At 45.2% G+C, this 19927-nt stretch overlaps 1 protein-coding gene across 2 annotated transcripts in view; it reads left to right on the forward strand.

The window, feature by feature from the left end:
* gdap2 (ganglioside induced differentiation associated protein 2) overlaps window positions 1-19927 on the forward strand; it is a 65301-nt gene that overhangs the window by 29816 nt on the left and 15558 nt on the right. Inside the window, exons 6-10 of one of the 2 annotated variants that reach the window (XM_072513765.1) lie at window positions 2893-3052; window positions 5152-5302; window positions 10975-11072; window positions 16632-16708; window positions 18644-18783. In XM_072513765.1, the coding sequence (XP_072369866.1) occupies window positions 2893-3052; window positions 5152-5302; window positions 10975-11072; window positions 16632-16708; window positions 18644-18783 (626 nt within the window). The remainder of the gene's footprint in view (window positions 1-2892; window positions 3053-5151; window positions 5303-10974; window positions 11073-16631; window positions 16709-18643; window positions 18784-19927) is intronic. The other variant, XM_072513767.1, reaches the window with a different exon arrangement.

Genomic DNA, 19927 nt, shown 5'->3' on the forward strand with positions numbered 1-19927 from the left:
ATAACTGACGCTGGGTCTCGGCTCAAAATGAATTTTTCACCCACCACTTCTCTTTCAAAATCGGAAACTTCTCTCATTTGCCAGTACTTTCCTGCATTTAACACTCATGGATTTTGCACCTTATTTGCGTTGGCACAATTGATAAAGCCATACCTCAAAGAAAAATCAACTTTCTACTGTTGTTCCTGAGTTAAGCTTCTTTTTGAGTGTTAACCAGAGACCCTGGCACTCTGTACAGAGCTACCACTAACACTGCTCTGTCCTGCCCTGGACTCTCCTGAGCAGCTCTCTCCAGATTCTGTTGTGAGATACTGTCCAGTAGATACACTGCCTATTTGAATCTCTAGCCGTCAGTTACTTTTAAGAAAACAATTCATCTTCGCAGTCCTCTTGTCAGCAGCTAGAAAATGGAAATAGCTCTGCTCTGTGATTTGGCGGCAAAAGCATGTACACAGGGAGCTTGACGTGCTCTCTGCTGCGCTTCTGGCCGGAAGACTTCACACAGCCTCAATGTGGCAGCAGCCACCATTCTTAATTTTAAATCCAGTCGTGGCCGTTGGGTGCTTTTCCTGCAAATTGCAGAACGGTGTGACCAATGACACTGCGGCCCTCCTGACATCCGCCTGGGACCCACCCATGGGTCGCGACCCGCACTGTTTATAAAATATCCTTATCACAAGGTGACGGGTAATGATCACTACCAAAATGTCAACCGTCTTTGAAGACTTAGGATTTTTAAGCCTTTTCAAAACATGCACAATGTCTACAACATGGGAACTGTGGCCATACTGGAGGATCCCGCCCTGAAGGTGTTTTGCAACATAAATTAAGTTTGTAATTTTGTCATTGTGCATTCTGTCACTGTTTTGATTGTACAACAAAATGACTTTCAATCCTTAGCTAGCAATGCTTTCATCTACTTTAATGAGAGGAAACATAAAAATGTGAATTACTGAAATAGGAGACAACGTATTGTTGTGATTGGAGTTGAGATAATTCTCCAACCAACCAAACAGAATTTTAAAAATATAGCTCAACACTCAGTAAAGTTTCCAAAAAAGAAAACCCACTATATAGTAGCAAGCCACTCTATTGGGACAATTAAAATTATTATTCCTATACTTGGCCATGGCTGCTCACATTGTGAAGTGAAGAAACTGTTTTAGCAGCCCTTGGATTTGCAAGAATATGGTGATCCCAATCATAAGGGCAGCTGCTATACATTAAGATTTGTTTTCTTTCTAACCAAGATATTGGGAAGTTTTTCCTGGAGTATTTATTCAAGACACATTTATTAATGGTGCAGACTAAACTGAGATTTATTGATAATGGATCCGTATTGTACCTAATTTTGTGCAGACAGCACACATCCTTTCCTCAATGCTGACAAGCCTTGCTTTCGAGCACAGATGTTCACAAGCTAGTGCAAGAAGGGGGGATTGTTACCTCTGGACTTCGATAATGACGACAAAATGTATTTCTGTAATTTAACCTTTCTATGAACTTTGCAATTCAGCACATTTGTATTGGTAATTCCTTATTAATTTGTGGTATTGTGAGTAATGATCAAACAAGCGGTGCTGTGGCCACAACTTTTCACAATATACATTGAAGTTCTGGAAGAAGGAACTGAAGGCACTGTTGCTAAGTTTGCAGATGTTACAAAAATATGTAGAGGGACAGGTAGTATTGAGGAAGCGGGAGGGCTGCGGAAGGACTTGGACAGGCTAGGAGAGTGGGCAAAGAAGTGGCAGATGGAATACAATGTGGAAAAGTGTGAAGTTATGCACTTTGGAAGGAGGAATGGAGGCATAGACTATTTTCTAAATGGGGAAATGCTTAGGAAATCAGAAGCACAAAGGAACTTGGGAGTCCTTGTTCAAGATTCTCTTAAGGTTAAGGTGCAGGTTCAGTCGGCAGTTAGGAAGGCAAATGCAATGTTAGCATTCATGTCGAGAGGGCTAGAATACAAGAGCAGGGATGTACTTCTGAGGCTGTATAAAGCTCTGGTCAGACCCATTTGGAGTATTGTGAGCAGTTTTGGGCCCTGTATCTAAGGAAGGATGTGCTGGCCTTGGAAAGTGTCCACAGGAGGTTCACAAGAATGATCTCTGGAATGAAGAGATTGTCGTATGAGGAACGGCTGTGGGGTCTGGGTATGTACTCGTTGGAGTTTAGAAAGATATGGGGGGATCTTATTAAAACTTACAGGATACTGCGAGGCCTGGATAGAGTGGACGTGGAAAGGATGTTTCCATTTGTAGGAAAAACTAGAACCAGGGGGCACAATCTCAGACGAAAGAGACGATCCTTTAAAACAGATGAGGAATTTTTTCAGCCAGAGGGTGGTGAATCTGTGCAACCCTTTACCGCAGAAGGCTGTGGAGGCCAAATCTCTGGGTGTCTTTATGACAGAGTTAGATAGGTTCTTGATTAATAAGGGGATTAGGGTTTATGGGGCGAAGGCAGGAGAATGGGGATGAGAAAAATATCAGCCATGATTGAATGGCGGAACAAACCTGATGGGCCTAATTCTGCTCCTATGTCTTGTGGTCTAAGCGTGTAAAATATGTGATCAGCAATGTACATCTTGATGTATAATGCAATCAGAGTAGTGGAAGGCTCAATGTTTCCTAAAAGTAAGGCCGGCATAATCACAGGTTTAAAGAAATTAAATTTATGAAATGTAAACTTTTAAGGCTTATTCAAGGTGTATTTAAATGTGAGACCGTGGGACCTGATGCTCACCGCGACTTTGGCATGGGCCTTTACGAGACCATTCTTTGGTATCTTTTTCGGTGGTGTTTCAAAAACAGAAACTGTTACAGTTTGAACTTCTTTGACTGGGGGTGTAGAGTCTACAATGTTGATCATTGATATCCTTCCCTTTAGGGTATCTACATGAAGTTGATGCCTCTTTACTTTCCAAGAAGCTTGGAGGAAGAGAGGAGGTGTCTGCCGATTCTCCCTGCTGATATAGGGAATGCTGAAGGAGAACCAGTCATTGCAGAACGTCAGATCCGTATATTGGATAAACCAGGCTTTCCTCAGTGTGAGTGTTCCCATATAAATATATTTTTTAAAGACTTCTTTTGAAGAAGCATTTTTGAGGCAGCGATATCCTTGTTAATTGGTGGGTGCTTAGGTTGTGTACTTTATCCAACTGGATACTCCGAGGATAATTGGGCTGGTTCAAAAGGTATTTTATTATAATAATCGCTTATTGTTACAAGTATGCTTTAATGAAGTTACTGTGAAAAACCCCTAGTCGCCACATTCCGGCGCCTGTTTGGGGAGGCCAGTATGGGAATTGAACATGCTGCTGGCATTGTTCTGCATTACAAGTCAGCTGTTTAGCCCACTGCTTCCCTAATCTCCACTGTTTCTCCCCTAGGGTAGTTATAGTGTGCTGTGCTCTGCCTGGTGTTATAGTCTTGCATCCTTTATTACATTGTGGTCATTAATTCAACTGTGAGTTTAAACAAATGATGAAATATTAGTGATTTATTTGTCTCTCTTACCCTATCAAAGAACATGGTAGGAGTCTTTGAGTTTCAAATGTATTAATATTACATCAGTTGCAGAACCCTCGTTTATTCGGATCCTCTTTGCTTTGATCTGGTCAAAAATTCAAGAGCAGATTAATCAGCTAACATTCATGGATTGTTAGGGTCCAAGCAAGACTGGCACTGTATAAACCTTACAATAATGATGTCATATGGAACTTCATCCCTAAACTTAGTCCGGCAAATAAGAGATGTCAAAGCCATTGCATTTGATTTGATTGACGACCCCCCCCCCCTTCCTTTGGGGAATAAGATTGCTTCCAAGCTATCTGTACTGTATTACCTGATAACTTGCATTTAAATAGTGCTTTTCATACAGTGTAACATTCCAAAAGGCTTCAAAGGAGTTATCAAACAAAAATGGGAGCAGATATTCCGTTTCCCTTCTGCTCATCCCCTCTAGCTCACCTTCCCTATGCGACCCACCTGCCACTTCCCCAGTCCTTTAGGGTGACACTTTCAGATCTTGGGGCTTGGCAGCTGACGGCACAGCCACCAATGGTAGGGCAATGAATATCAGGGATAGACAAACGGAACGTCTTGTCTTCCAGAAGGTCTCTCTGTCCTGAAATCTATGATGCAAGCTGCTCTTGTACAAGACAGGGTTTCAGAGCAGATTGAAACAGTGTTCTTTTCCACTGCAAATCTATTTGAAAAAGTAAATTCAAAATGTCAGCCTCTGTATTCGAATAAGCATCTGTCTTGAGTACACCTTAACTGGAAGGAATGGGGAATTTCTCTGCTGGTGATATGATCGTTGTACTGCAGCTTTTACTCTCATTCTAAATTTCCACATTTCACAATCCTGACAATTCCTAAATTACTAGTTCACTGTTCTAGGATTTCAATGCCATGTCCTGGATATTTGAGGTTCAGGTTGGGTCAAAACTTTAAATTCAGTTTTTAAACTTGTACTGTGGTTTGTGTCTGGGATTGCTTAAAAGAAAGCTAATGCCTGTTTGGTCACTAACCATGCAATAAATTGACTGATGTCTGTATGGATGTCCGTTATGGATCTTCATCCATCTTTTCTTGAACAATTTATGGCTCTGTGTTGTTGGCCTAAATTGGGGTGAATCAGTTACAAAAGTCAGAACTTTTGGCATTTATCCCTTTGTTTTTTTTGGGGGGGGGGGAGAATCCTGCTTCAATACGTTGGCTTGCTCTGCTCATAGCTTTTGAGGACTTTTTTAAAAAAGTTTATGGGCTGCCTTGTAGAATATATTGATTTGGCCACACAAAGGTGCTGTCTGATCAGGGGGCATTGCTTTTTAAAATTTCTTCATCTTCTACCTTATCCCTCTCATTCCCTCCCATCTTTGTATAAACAGTACAGCTTAGGTTGCAAATGCAGCAGCGTGCTGTGTTGATCATTGCTTTTCCAACATCCTGCTTAGAAGTTTGATTTGTGAGCAAATTCTTGAGCGTTCATCACTTGATCTGTTAAATGTTGGTGCTGTTGGCATGACTCAGATTTTGAGAGGCAGAGTAAGAAATATAAACTTCTGTCCGTATCAGCGAAATGTTTTAGCTTTGAGGGCTGCTGTTGAATTATGGAATGCTACTCCATTTATCATTATTGTAGATGAAGATGAATCTGATGACGAACACCTTGAGCTAGAGTACATTGGAACGCATGCATTTGCTAAGATGGAAGGAGATATCGATAAACAGAGACGACTGATTCTTCAAGGACAAATGTCCGAAGCAGCAGTTCACAAAGCACATCAAAGAAAGTGAGTAAGGATTGTGTGTGTGGAAAATGTGAAAACTGCAATACTTTTCTGTTTACTGCCTATTAAACACAGTGAATATTCCATATCCTAGGTTGACCGTACACCTAGGACAGAATTTTCAGGATGGTGAATGGCATGTAACGTGTGACCGACTCTCAGATGCTCACTGTCATATGGTCAAATAAGCTCTGATTGATAGTGGGCAGGACTTCCATCTGCCCTTGGAAGGATGTCCTGCCTTGGAGAGCTGTCAGCCAATCTGATTGGCCGACAGCTCTCCAACCTGTCCAGCCAGAGTGCTGCTGTACAAACTCATTCAACCAACCGACACACCCCACCCCACCCAAATATATCTATATTTTTTTTAAATGTTTTTATTGAGATTTTGTAATATATAGAGCAAGGATAAGCGTGGACATACATTACGAGACAAACAAGAAAAGCAAGGATAAAGATCAATATTTACACAACGGTCTGTTCTATTATTTACATCAGTCGTCTTACTTACAGTAGTGATTGTGATTTCCTGTTTATTGTTCTCCAGTAGGTTTTTGATTCTGGCTGGGTACCCTATTCCTCCTTTTTTTTTTCTTGTCTCTTTCCTCCCCCCCCCCCCCCCCCCCCCCCCCCCCCCAAAATCTTCCCTGGCCATCCAGTGTGCCATCTTCCCTAGTCTGTTCTTGTACCTGCTCCAGTTGCATTGGTATGATGCCGTTTCTCGTGATTTTGTTGGGCATAGATGGGTTCCAGGTCTCTCTGCCCCCCCCCCCCCCCCCCTTTTTTTTTTTTTTTTTTTTGCTGTATCGTAACTATCCACTCCTGTTTTTTGGCTGTTAGCTATGAACAGGTCTTGGAACAATCGATTGAATGGCTCCCATGTTTTGTGGAAGCCCTCCTCCCACCCTCAGTTGGCGAATTTAATTTTCTCCATTTGGAGAAATTCCGATAGGTCGGACAGCCAGTCTACAGCTTTAGGTGGTGCTGCTGACTGCCAGCCAAGCAGGATTCTCTGGTGGGCGATTAGGGAGGCAAAGGCAAGGTCATCAGCCCTCCTCCCCATGAATAGATTTGGCTGTTCTGAGACCCCGAGGACAGCCACTCTTGGGCAAGGCTCCACCTTTATCCCCACCACCTTGGGCATTGCCTCAAAGAAGGCTATCCAAAGCCCGGCAAGACCAGATCATATGGACGTGGTTGGCCGGATCTCCTTGGCACATTTGCATTTGTCTCCACCGCTGGGAAGAACCTGCTCATTCGGGTTCTGGTTAAGTGGGCTCTATGTACCACGTTTGGCTGCATTAGACTTAGCCTTGCGCATGTGGAGATGGAGTTGGCCCTGTGCAGTGCTTCGCTCCAGAATCCCCACCCTATTCAAACTACCAAGTCCTCCTCCCACTTCTCTCTCGTCTTGTCCACTTGAGTGTTAGCCCTCCCTAGTAGTTGGCCATACGTGTCACCACAGTTCCCTTTCCCTAGGATGTCTGCGTCCAGTAGATCTTCTAGCAATGATTGTTTTGGTTGTGGATATGTCCTCGTTTCTCTGTGCAGGAAGTTCTTGATCTGCAAGTACGTTAGTTTGTTTCCCCCTGCACCCCCCCGGTCAGCTAGACCTTTTTCTGTCAGATCCTTGAGCGTTGTCAGTCTCTTGTCAGTGTTCTCCCCGTCAGTGTCTCCCCCATCCTGTCTCCACCTTTTGAAGGTGGCGTCCATTGTTGCTGACGTGAACCTGTGGTAGTTGCAGATGGGCACTGACATTTTGGTTAGTCCGAATTGCTGTCGCAGTTGATTCCATGACCGGAATGTTGCTACCACCACTGGGCTCGCTGACTACTTATTCGGTGGGGATGGCAGTGTCATCATGGCTAGGGCCCAGAGGGAGGTTCCTCTGCAGGAGCCCTCTTCCATAAGCACCCACTCAGCTTCTGGATCCTTTATCCACCCCTTTACCCTCTCTGCAGTTGCCACCCAGTCGTAGTATTGCAGACTTGGGTGGGCTAGGCCCCCCATGCATCTCATTCTTTGCAGTAATCTCTTTGGGATCCTTGCATTCGCCTCTCCTCCTCCCTTACCCCCGGCATGTAGATCAGCATGGATCTGAACAGGAAGAGGAACCTGGGCAGTACGTTCATTTTGATTGTCTGTGCACTCCCTGCCTGGGAGAGTGGGAGTGTGTTTCATCTCTGCAAGTCCTTTTTTACTTCCTCCATCAGGCTGGTCAGGTTCCACTTGTGGATCCCTGTCCAGTCATGAGCGAATTGGATCCCCAAGTAGTGGAATTTTTGTTGGGCGTGGTAGAATGGCAATCCCTCCAGCTCTGGCAATCCCTCCAGCTCTGCCCTTCCCCCTTGCGGGTTCACCGGGAAGATCTTGCTTTTGCCCAGGTTATGTTTGTAGCCCGAGAAGGCTCCAAACTCTTTCAAGAGTGCATGATTCTTTCCATGCTGCTTTGCGGGTCCAAAATGTTATGGTGAACAGTAGCGGGGACAACAGGCATCCCTGCCTTGTGCCTCTGTGCAGCTGGAGTATTTGGGGATATTCATCAGTACGCTCACTGTGGGAGCATTGTACAGGAGTTTCACCCAGGAAGTGAACCCTGATCCAAGCCCGAACAGCTCTGTACCTCCACGAGGTACTTCCATTCGACTCTGTCGAAGACCTTTTCTGCATCCAGGGAAACAATCATCTCTGGTGTTCTCTCCCTGGATGGGATCGTGATTACATTCAGCAGGCGTGTGATGTTAGCTGTCTACCTTTGACAAAGCCCATCTGGTCTTCTGCTACCACCTCTTGGCTAGGATCATGACTAGTATTTTCACGTCTGTGCTTAGCAGCGAGATGAGTTTGTAGGAACCGCATTCTGTTGGGTCTGTGTTTCTTGGTTATCAGCAAGATTGAGGCTTGTGCTAACGTAGGCAGCAGGGTGCCCCTCGCCAGTGAATCTATGAGCATCTTCTGCAGAAGTCCGCCGGGAAACCATCTGGCCCCAGTGCCTTCCCTGCCTGCATGGAGCTAATACTCCATGACCTCTCCCAGGTTTAGCGGTGATTCCATGCCCCATCTATCCTCCCCCACGACTGGCATGTCCAGTCCATCGAGGAACTGCTTCATCCTCCAACCCCTGCTGGGGGCTCGGAGGTGTACAGCCCCCTGTACAAGGTCTCAAATAGTTTGTTGACCCTTTCCGGCTTTGCCTGTAAATTGCCTTTGTCCATAATCTGGGCTATTTCCCCTCATGGCTACCTGCCTTCTCAGCTGCTAGGCCAGCGGGTGGCTTGCTTTGTCTCTGTGTTCGTACAAGGTCCCACGTGCCTGGCGGAGTTGATGCATGCTTTCCTCATGGAGAGCAGGTTAAAGTCCATCTTCCATCTATAGTTTTTTCCTCTCCGCCGGGAGCTCCAGGGTCGGGGCCTCGGAGTATTGCCGGTCAACTTCCAGTATGGCGTCAGCCAGCTGTTACCTAGTCACCCTCTCTTCCCCATCTCTCCTCGTTGTATATTAATATAGGTGTGTCTCTTGGAGGAATTAACATTTTTCAGGTGGGCGAAGGCTCTGGATCTTTTCACTGGGCTGTTAAGTCCGCTGATGATCCAGGTGATATCCTGATGGGTTTTTTTTTTTTTTTTTTTGTCTCCCTCCCCCCCCCCCCCCCCCCCCCCCTCCCCCCGCTCTTGCGGGATCAAACATACTTTTTAAAAATAAATTTGAAGTACCCAATTTTTTTTTTTCTTTTCTCAATTAAGGGGCAATTTAGCGTGGCCTATTCACCTACCTTGCACATCTTTGGGTTGTGGGGGTGAGACCCACGCAGACATGGGGAGAATATGCAAATTCCACACTGACCATGACCCGAGCCCAGGGCCGAACCTGGGTCCTCGGCGCTGTGAGACAGCAGTGCTAACCACAGAGCCGTGCCGCCCTTGGGATCAAACATACTTAACTGGTGGCCACTCCTCTGCACTCTGGGGTTTCCCTTTGTTAGGGGCTGTGCAAAATGGCCGCAGTCACTGTTCTCGCCATAAGGCTGGGTCCCTGCGCTCCGCGGTTTCCCTTTGTTCAGGGGGCACCAACATGGCCGCCAACTGTGAATACTCCATGTGCGTGAGCCCCTGCACTCCAGGGTTTCCCTTTATTCAGGGACCCTCCAAAGTGGCTGCTTGGAGCATCATTTTGTTCCAAGTCACCACTTGTGGCCTGTTGTAGCCAGCCTAATGCCCTCACTCCGCCTTTACCAGTACATCCCTTGTGGTGTTTTCTTCTTTTCACCACTCCCTCCTCTATCTTTCCCCAGTTGTCTCCGTGTCACCGATGTCTGCCCCCACCCTCCATCTCCCACAAGGGGGGGGTGTGCCTCTAATTTAACAGTATGGCTACCTCCCCTGGCCCTCGTCCCATAGCAGGAATGGTAAGTCTGTCTCACCCAGCCTTCAATACTCTCAGTAGGTCCTTCTCTCAGGTTCGTCTCTGGGAGGAAGACTTTGCCGGCTTTCGGACTTTTCAGATGGGTGAAGGCTCTGGATTTTTTCACTAGGCCGTTAAGTCCCCTGACGTTTCAGGTGACTATCCTGATGGGGGGTTTTTATTCCCGCACTGTTGTGAGATCAACCATACGTAGCTGGTGGCGCGCCCCTCCCTCCTGCACGCCTCCCGGTGCTAGCTACATCCTCCCGTTCCCTCCTGAGCTTCTTGTCTGCCATACCCCTCACCTCCTGCTGCCCTCGTTCCTGCCTTCCTTGTCTCCAGAACGCAGCAGTGCAATCCCGTGCAGAGTGATCGACATGGTGGATCACAGTTGGCAAATCAGAAAGTGGAAAAATAAAAGTCTCTTCCTATCAATATTCTTTATTGTCACAAGTAGGCTTACTGCAATGAAGTTACTGTGAAAAGTCCCTAGTCGTCACATTCTGGCACCTGTTCGGGTATACAGAGGAGAATTCAGAAAGTCTAATTCACCTAACAACACCTCTTTCGGGACTTGTGGGAGGAAACCCATGCAGACACGGGAAGAACGTGCAGACTCCGCACAGACAGTGACCCAAGCTGGGAATCTAACCTGGGACCCTGGTGCTGTGAAGCAACAGTGCTAACCACTGTGCTACTGTGCCACCCATCTGCTGCTCTTGTCCTGCTGCAGCAATACATACAACATAGTACTGCTGTAAAAGGTTACCACATTTGCACCCTGAGCCCAGCATCTTTTCTGTGCTGCTTTCAGATTTTCTTGTCAGATAATGTACACGTATGCACAATTAATTATTTTAGGATCAACTTCATGTTTGAACTATCAAGAGACTCTCTTTTAGTTTTTCTTGTGCTGATATTTTTGTCTGCTTTATCCGTCCTCTGCTGGGGAGAGAAAATAAGCTTGTACACAGCATTTCTGCTTGGTCGCATGGCTGAGATTCAGAGCTTCATGTGGCAAATTGTGAGCATGAATCAGCATCTGTCAGTCATCTCACTGAATTTATTTTCATAGGCTTTTCCACAGCACATTTGTCTGATCATTGCTTTTTTTTATTACTGGCTTGTTAGAAATATGAGCCCCTACTATATATTTACTACATTTGCAATTGCACAGCACCCCTTAGAGCTTCCAAGGAATCATGTTATGAAACTGTGTTTAGTGACCATATGTCTTCTATTTATTCTTGTTGTTTGCTGTATGTTATTCACAGGATTATACTACTTCCTTTTAGCTATAACCGTTGGTTGTGCAGAGCTAGAGCAGATGACCTCTCGGGTGTTGCCTCATTAAAAGCATTATATCAGACTGGTAAGTGAATGACTTGAGTCTTTAAACAAGAAAAGCCATGTTGTGTCGCAAGCTGGTTATTCCCAGCAGACCTTCTCTAATTTTTACTAACCTGGAGGAATATATGCTATTTGGTTTGAGATGTTCCTCAAAACAAAGCTTTAGCTTCTCAATTTATTAGTCCAAGAGGGTACAGAATAGAATGAGTCACTAACCCAGAGGCCTAATTTGCTCCTGCTCACAAACTCCCTTCTCTTTTTCCCGCAAGTCCCTCCTCACCTCCCCCTTCCATGCGCTCAGTTCTTTCACTCTTCAGCCCTCTTTTTCCAGAATGGTAGTTTGGCGATTTGCCTTTGATATAAAACAAAAAGTGTGGGATCTCTGCTTGCTGCTTTCTACCGTGGCATGATTGAGGCCAGAAACTTTGCTGATCCCAGTATTCTGATGCAATCAGCTTGAAGAAGGATGAGGAAAGGATTTAGTGCTCGCAGAGAGCATTCAGCGCACTGCTGAATCCTGAGAGGCAAATGGAATGACCCTGGGATTCGGAGTCTTGCAGATCCTGTTTATTTGCCACTTTGTGGTGTAGGTACTTTGTGGACACAATTAGTGTTTTTCTCTCCAAAGTGGACATATTGATTTCACACATTGGATTTGTTTATTGTCACGTGTACCGAGATACAGTGAAAAGTTTTTTTCTGGAAGTCGCTCAAACAGATCATTTAGTACATGAAAATAAAAGAAAAAGAAAATACATAAATGGGCAACACAAGGTCCACAATGTAAATATATCGACACCGGCATCGGGTGAAGCATGCAGGAGTGTAGTATTAATCGGGTCAGACCATAAGAGGGTCGTTTAGGAGTCTGGTAACAGCAGGGAAGAAGCTATTTTTGAATCTGTTCGTGCGTGTTTGTATCTGCTGCCCGATGGAAGAAGTTGGAAGAGTGAGTACGCCGGGTGGGAGGGGTCTTTGATTATGCTGCCCACTTTCCCCAGGTAGTGGGAGGTGTAGATAGAGTCAATGGATGGGAGGCAGGTTTGTGTGATGGACTGGGTAGTGTTCACGACTCTCTGAAGTTTCTTGTGTTCTTGGGCTGAGCAGTTGTCATACCAAGCTGTGATGCAGCCAGATAGGATGCTTTCTATGGTGCACCTGTAAAAGTTGGTAAGAGTCAGTGTGGATATGCTGAATTTCCTTGGTTTCCTGAGGAAGTATTGTGCTGTTGTGCTTTCTTGGTAGCGTCAACGTGGGTGGACCAGGACAGATTTTTGGTAATGTTCACTCCTAGGAATTTGAAGCTATTAACCATCTTTACCTCGGCCCCATTGGTGCAGTTAGGGGTGTGTATAATACTTTGCTCCCTGAAGTCAATGACCAGCTCTTTAGTTTTGCTGGCATTGAGGGATAGATTGTTGTCGTTGCACCACTCCACGAGGTTCTCTATCTCCCTCCTGTATTCTGACCCGTCGATATTCGAGATCCGACCCGCTATGGTCGCGTCATCAGCAAACTTGCAGATGGAGTTGGAACCAAATTTTGCCACGCAAGTCATGTGTGTACAGGGAGTATAGTGGGGGGCTAAGTACGCAGCCTTGTGGGGCCCCGGCATTGAGGACTATTGTGGAGGAGGTGTTGTTTATTCTTACTGATTGTGGTCTGTAGGTCAAAAGGTCGAGGATTCAGTTGCAGAGTGAGGAGCCAAGTCCTAGGTTTTGGAGCTTTGCTCGGAGCTTGGCTGGGGTTATGGTGTTGAAGGTGGAGCTGTAGTCAATAAGTAGGAGTCTGATGTAGGAGTCCTTGTTTTCGAGATGCTCTAGGGATGAGTGTCAGCACAGTGAGATGGTGTCTGCTGTGTACCGGTTGCGGTGGTATACGAATTGCAGTGGATCTAGGCGTTCTGGGAGTATGGAGTTGATGCGCTTCATGACCAATCTCTCAAAGCACTTCATTACGATTCATGTAAGGGTCACCGGACGGTAGTCATTGAGGCACGTTGCCTGATTCTTCTTTGGCACTGGTATGATGGTGGTCTTCTCGAAGCAGGTGGGGACCTCGGATCGGAGTAGGGACAGGTTAAAGATGTCCACGAACACCGCTGCCAGCTGGTCCGCGCAGGCTCGGAGTGCACGAACAGGGATCCCGTCCAGACCAATCGCCTTCCGAGGGTTCACTTTCAGGAATCCAATCTGACTTTGGAAGCTGTGACGGTGTGCATGGGTGTATTTTGGGCTGCTGCGGCACTCGACAGCGGATCAATGGTTTCCTGCTTGAACCAAGCATAGAATGCATTGTGTTCATCAGGGAGGGGTGCGCTGCTGCCAGAGATACTGCTCGGCTCTGCTTTGTAGCCCGTTATGTTGGTTAGGCCTTGCCACAACCGACGAGAACCTGTAACGCTAGTCTGTGACTCTAGCTTGGTCTGATATTTTCTCTTGGCATTCCGGGTGGCTTTGCAGAGGTTGTACCTGGATTTCTTGTGTGGGTCAGGGTCGTCTGACTTTAACGCCTCAGACCTATCCTTCAGTAGGGAGTCAATCTCCCGATTAAGCCATGGTTTCCGGTTGGAGAAGGTACGTACTGCTTTCTTTGGCACGCAGTCGTCCACACAATTGCTGATGAAGTCTGTGACGGTGGTGGCATACTCATTTAGGTTGATCGCTGAGTTCTTAAATATGTCTCCATGCAGTCACGTAGGAGCTCTTCTGTTTCCTCAGACTAGCACTGCATGATCTTCTTAGCCAGATTCTCCCGCTTAAGTTTCTGCTTGTATGCCAGGAGAAGGAGCACCATCCTGGTCTGATTTTCTAAAGTACGGTCGGGGGATGGGACGGTAGGTGCCCTTGATTTTTGAGTAGCAGTGGTCAAGAGTGTTGTCGCCCCTAGTGGGACATTAATAATAATAATCCAACTGGAGGTAAAACATTCTTTGTGTTGAGACAGTCAGTTCCCAGGAACCAGATTTTTGTTTAGTTTTTTTTTTTCTCCAGCTTTTTTTCTCCCTATCTCTTCTGAGGTTAGTGTACAAACTGTATGTGGCTTCCGCACTACTGGAAGTTGTTACTCGAGGACCATTCTTCCTGTGCAAGTCTGAACAGTGAATGTGGGGTTTGGCTCGGGAAGCTAAGCCCCAATTCCAATTCCATCCTAACCAGTTAGCCAAGTGCATTTTCCAGCAGAGTTTATTAGATAACTTCCAGTAGCAAGAACTTCAAATTCTATTTCCCACCCAGAACATTGTGTCTCTCCAGCACTGCAATATTATCCTTAATCAATAATTTCATCCATCCCCCTTTCTTTCCTTCCCTATCCTTCCTGGACCCTTGAGTCCAGAAACATTTAGTAAACAGCCGTCATCCTTTTGAACCAGTTCTTCATTGCTGCCACAGTATCATGTTCCCGAGTGGCTAACTCTGCCTTCAGCCCACTAGCTTTAGTTACCACATTATGCATTCAAATACATGCACTTAAACAGAATTTAAGCCTTGTCATATTCCCTTTTACTCTAACCACACCTAATACTTTGCTATTTGTGTCTCCCAATTTGTGCACCTTGTTTTTCTCTCTTTTTAATGTAATCTTCTGGTCTCATCCCCTTCACAATAGCATTTCCAATCCACACGGCAGGACATTGGCCCCTGCCATGTTCAGATGCAAACTGTCTGGCTTGTGCAGGTCCCTCCTTCCCCCAGAATTGATTTCAATGTCCCAGGAATCTAAAGCCCTCCCTCTTTTACCACCTCTTTGGAAGGTCTAATACTGGTAGGGAATATACAGTGAATGGTAGAACCCTCAAGAGTATTGACAGTCGGAGAGATCTTGGTGTACAGGTCCACGGGTCACTGAAAGGGACAACACAGTTGGAGAATGTAGTCAAGAAGGCATACGGCACGCTTACCTTCATTGGCCGGGGCATTGAGTATAAAAATTGGCAAGTCATGTTGCAGCTGTATAGAACCTTAGTTAGGCCACACTTGGTGTATAGTGTTCAATTCTGGTCGCCACACTACCAGAAGGATGTGGAGGCTTTAGAGAGGGTGCAGAAGAGATTTACCAGGATGTTGCCAGTTATGGAGGGCATTAGCTATGAGGAGCGGTTGAATAAACTCGGTTTGTTTTCACTGGAACGACGGAGGTTGAGGGGCGACCTGATAGAGGTCTACAAAATTATGAGGGGCATAAACAGAGTGGATAGTCAGAGGCTTTTCCCCAGGTAGAGGGGTCAATTACTAGGGGGCATAGGTTTAAGGTGTGAGGGGCAAGGTTTAGAGGAGATGTACGAGGCAAGTTTTTTACGCAGAGGGTAGTGGGTGCCTGGAATTCGCTGCCGGAGGAGGTGGTGGAAGCAGGGACGATAGTGGCGTTTAAGGGGCATCTTGACAAATACATGAATAGGATGGGAATAGAGGGATATGGACCCCGGATGTGTAGAAGATTTTAGTTTAGACGGGCAACATGGTCGGCGCAGGCTTGGAGGACCCAAGGGCCGGTTCCTGTGCAGCACTTTTCTTTGTTCTTTGTTCTCCAATCGCACATTTATCTGCTCTACCTTACTATTCTTATACTCATGAGTGTGGTACCAGAGTAATCGGAAGATTGCTGCATTTGAGGTCCTGCTTGCTAATTTAATATTAATGTTAGGTAGATTGGCGATTCTAAATTGTCCCTTGGTGTCCAGAGCTTAGATGTCGTTATGGGCATAGGGTGGGGGAGTGGGCCTAGGTACGGTGCTTCTTCAGAAGCTTAGTACAGACTCGATGGGTCAAATGGCCTCCTGCACGAGAGGGATTCTGTCATTGGCACTAATATCAATTTCTGACTGTTCACCATTCACTACCAGAGTGCTGTGCTGTGCGGACACTTGGTGACATGCTTGACCCTCACACCAGGGAGGCAGCATACCATCCTGGGATCACAATTGCAGCCTCAAAAACACTTGTCTGTTTTCCCCTTACTATTGAATAACCTATCACTAATGCTCATCTCAATCTCCCTCCTACAGCCACTGATCCTCCTCCGCCCCACCCCACAAAATAAACTCTATAGCTGGGCCACCTATGGTGCCATGAGCTTGGTTTTGGCTGTACTCTCCAGTAAAACCATCATTCTCACCATTATTATTATTATTCGGAACTGAATGGAGAGCACACTTGGGGAACTCCTGCACTGCCTGTCTGGTCTTCCTCGACTGCCTGACCTACCTATTCTCTCTTTGCTGAGAGATAACCACATCCAGGAATGTGAGTTACAAAACACCCAACGTCACTAATGCTCCGCAGTGTGGCAAGCAGTTGCACAAACTCCAACACCCGGAGTCTGAGCTCATTCAGCTAGCAACACTTTCTAAGCATGTAGTTGTCCGAAATGCAATGAGTTTAAAACCCTTTCTGTAAAATAATTTTGCACCTAAAATGTCAACCTGCCTCTTTCCCTTTTTCTGTACCTATTAATGAACTGCTGTGTCTTAACAGCATTTTCTGTTAGTTCTGTTACTTGGTTGCAAAGCGGAAACCCTTCTCCATAACAAGCTGAAAGTGTGCACTCCAAGTAACATCAACGTGATTTGTATTTGTTGCAGGATATGACAAATGTGGTCGTACAGTGGTGGTGATAGTGGGAAGGAATATTCCTGTATCGCTAATAGACCCCGATAAGGTAAAATTTGAAAAACAAATCTATATTCAGGACAAATGTTTGTTTTGCATTATTTTATCACAATGCCAAGTTTCTTAATGGTTGAAAACTTATCACTACCATTTCTTTTCCTCCCCCTGCTAAAGTATTTTTTAGCAAAATTCTCCAACAGGAATGAGCTCCTTTAGCAAATGCTGAAAAACATAGTTCATAGAATCATAGACTCCATATAGTACAGAAGGAGGACATTCGGCCCATCGAGCCTGCGCCTCCCTCTGAAAGAGCATCCCACCTAAAGTTTTTGGACACTAAGGGCCAATTTAGTATGGCCAGTCCACCTAACCTGCACATCTTTGGACTGTGGGAAGAAACCCAGGCTGTTACAGGGAGAATATGCAAACTCCACACGCACTGACCTAAGGTTGGAATTGAACCGTGGATCCCTGGCGCATTGAGGCAACAATGCTAACCACTGCGACACTGTGCCGCCCTGCTGCTGTTCCATACCTTGCAACAGCTTGATAACTTGAAATTTTGTGATCTTTAGTTAAACTTCAGAATGATTCCTTAAATATTCCAGCCAAAAGTGGATAGATATACTGAGAGATGTCTATACATATCCATAAACACAGGCTTACTGCTGCATTAATTTAAACCTTCCTTGAGGTAGATTCGACTTATTATTCTTCCTGGATAAGAACGGTTTCATCAGATTATCTCAATTTGTCAATCTCTTATTCTTCTTTAACCGTGACTATTTTAAAACTCGTGTCACTCTTTAAGTAGCACCCTCAATTATGTGGGTCACCAAACCACAGCTTATGCCATGGTTTTACCAAAGGGCAGAATAAGGAGAGATGCCACTGGTCTACCTCAGCCAGAATGCAGATCGAATCATAGAATTTACAGCACAGAAGGAGGCCATTCGGCCTATCGAGTTTGCACCAGCCCTTGGAAAGCGCACCTTACTGAAGCCTATGCCTCCACTTTATCCCAGTAAACACAGTAACCTGACCTAACCTTTTGGACACAAAGGGGCAATTTAACATGGCCAATCCACCTAACCTGCACATCTTTGGACTGTGAGAGGAGACCAGAGAACCCAGCGGAAACCCACACAGACATGGGGAGAAAGTGCAAACTCCACACAGTCACCCGAGGCTGGAATTGAACCCGGGTCCCTAGAGCTGTGATGCAGCAGTGCTAACCACTGCCACCGTGCCGCCCATGTTGGCACCATTCTGAACCACACGCTTGCTGTCAAGCCAACTGAACTAACCGCCCCCCCCCCCCCCAACATTGTCACTGAAGACATATATCTTTCCTTATGGAGTCAGTGTATTTATCCTTTATTCTCCTCTCCCAGCCACTAAGGAAAAGGTGTATTTGAAGAGTTTTCCCAAACTTGGAGGAGTAAACGATTAGATGACCTTCCAAACTTCTTGTTAATATAGCACCACATTTAGAAACATTTGTGCATAACCCGCTAAAAATATCTCAGAATCACTGTTCTCATTTTCAAAAGAAAGCTTCACTTCCAAAAATGCTATCATTAGAAGGTTTATTTTCTTAGTATATTGCAACAGAACTAATCTATTGGTATGTCAACAAATATTTTTAAAAGTTAGATATAGAATTTCAAGACCGTTCTCATGACACGGAAATAAATCTGATTCACTTATCCCCAGGAACATGATTTGAAAATCTGTGCGCCTGGAAATGCATAAATTGTCCCATTCAGAGCTGCTTCTTGGATGGACTGGTCGAGATAGTAACCTAAAAGACAGATCCTTCTCTCTCTTCCATTTCCTTTCACACACAAACTTGTCTTCAAATTGGTTATTTCAAAGGCACAAAAGCAAAAAGCTATGTATAGTTTTTGAAGAGCTAGAAGCAAGAAAATAATCGTGATTGAATGATGAACTTTAAGTTCCAACTATCTATTAATGTTTTTAGGCTCTGCTGTATTTTATTCATATTATGGACCACATTGCTGCGAGAGAGTTCGTCATGGTGTATTTTCATACTCTGACCAGTGACCACAATCATCTTGACTCAGAATTCATCAAGAAGTTGTATGACATCGTTGATGTAAAGTAAGTTACATGCTCCCATTTTGCACGTTTATCTAATTCACCTAATTGAAGTTACTGCACCAAAAGAAGACATTCATCCAATTGTGCCTATTCTTGTCTATCCTAGCTCCTCAGATATTTCATTTCTCTGATTTCCCACGTTTCTTGATCTCTAATAACTTGTGAAATGTAAAGATGTTGAACAGCTTTTATTTTTGTTGAGCTGAAAAATAAGTGTCCATTAAAATGCAAAACACTTGTCTTTTTTGGGAGGAAGAAACAGCTGGGTTCTAAGAAAGGTATAAAAACAGAAGAAAAAAATGGTGTAGCAGACAGGTTTTGTGAATTTTCAGAACATGGAGGACCTGGACAGCTGAAAGCATAGTCACTAACTGTGGGCAAAAGAGTGAGATTTAATAGCTGATGACATAGTTTGTGACAGGCTAAAGAGCATGGTTTCGGCCTTCCCAGTAAGTAGCACTCCCAAAGTCTAGATGTTGGACAAGCAATCTGCCAACATTCGTTGCAGTTGTGGGATCATGAGAGGCCTTATTAGTTGTACTCATGGTCGAGAGTGATATCCCAAGGGGAAGAAAAGTAGTGACCGAGGATGGTTACTTGGGATCATCAAAAGTAATGTGACAGGAGGGGAAACCATTGCTGGCGATACACTAGCTATAATTGGCGAGGTAAAGTTGAACCAAGCAAGAGCAAATCCATTGGTTTGGAGTGCAAAGATATTTGAGGAAAATGCTTTGATCAACTCTACCAAAAGACATCATGAGACTCAAACTGTAGTGCACCATGGCTAGTTGGATAAAGTGCTTTAACTTTCATAAGGGGCTTAAGTGTTGTGGCAAGGATAGAAACCTGAATTGAGAAAGTCAGGCATGTTGCTTTTGTTTAGATGGACCTGAGTTCAATTCGGGCCTTGGGTGACGGTCTGTGTGGAGTTAGCACATTCTCCCCGTGTCTCCATGGATTTCCTCCCACAGTCCAAAGTTATGCAGGTTAGGTGGGATTCTGAGGATATGGCAGTGGACCGGACCTAGGTAGGGTACTCTTCCAGAGGGTTGGTGCAGACCCGATGGGCCAAATGCCTCCTGCACTGTAGGGATTCTATGGATTTGGAAGATGACAACCCAAGAGGTTGGAGGGTAATAGA

Source organism: Scyliorhinus torazame, chromosome 8, assembly GCF_047496885.1.
Source record: "Scyliorhinus torazame isolate Kashiwa2021f chromosome 8, sScyTor2.1, whole genome shotgun sequence".
Lineage (NCBI taxonomy): Eukaryota > Metazoa > Chordata > Chondrichthyes > Carcharhiniformes > Scyliorhinidae > Scyliorhinus > Scyliorhinus torazame.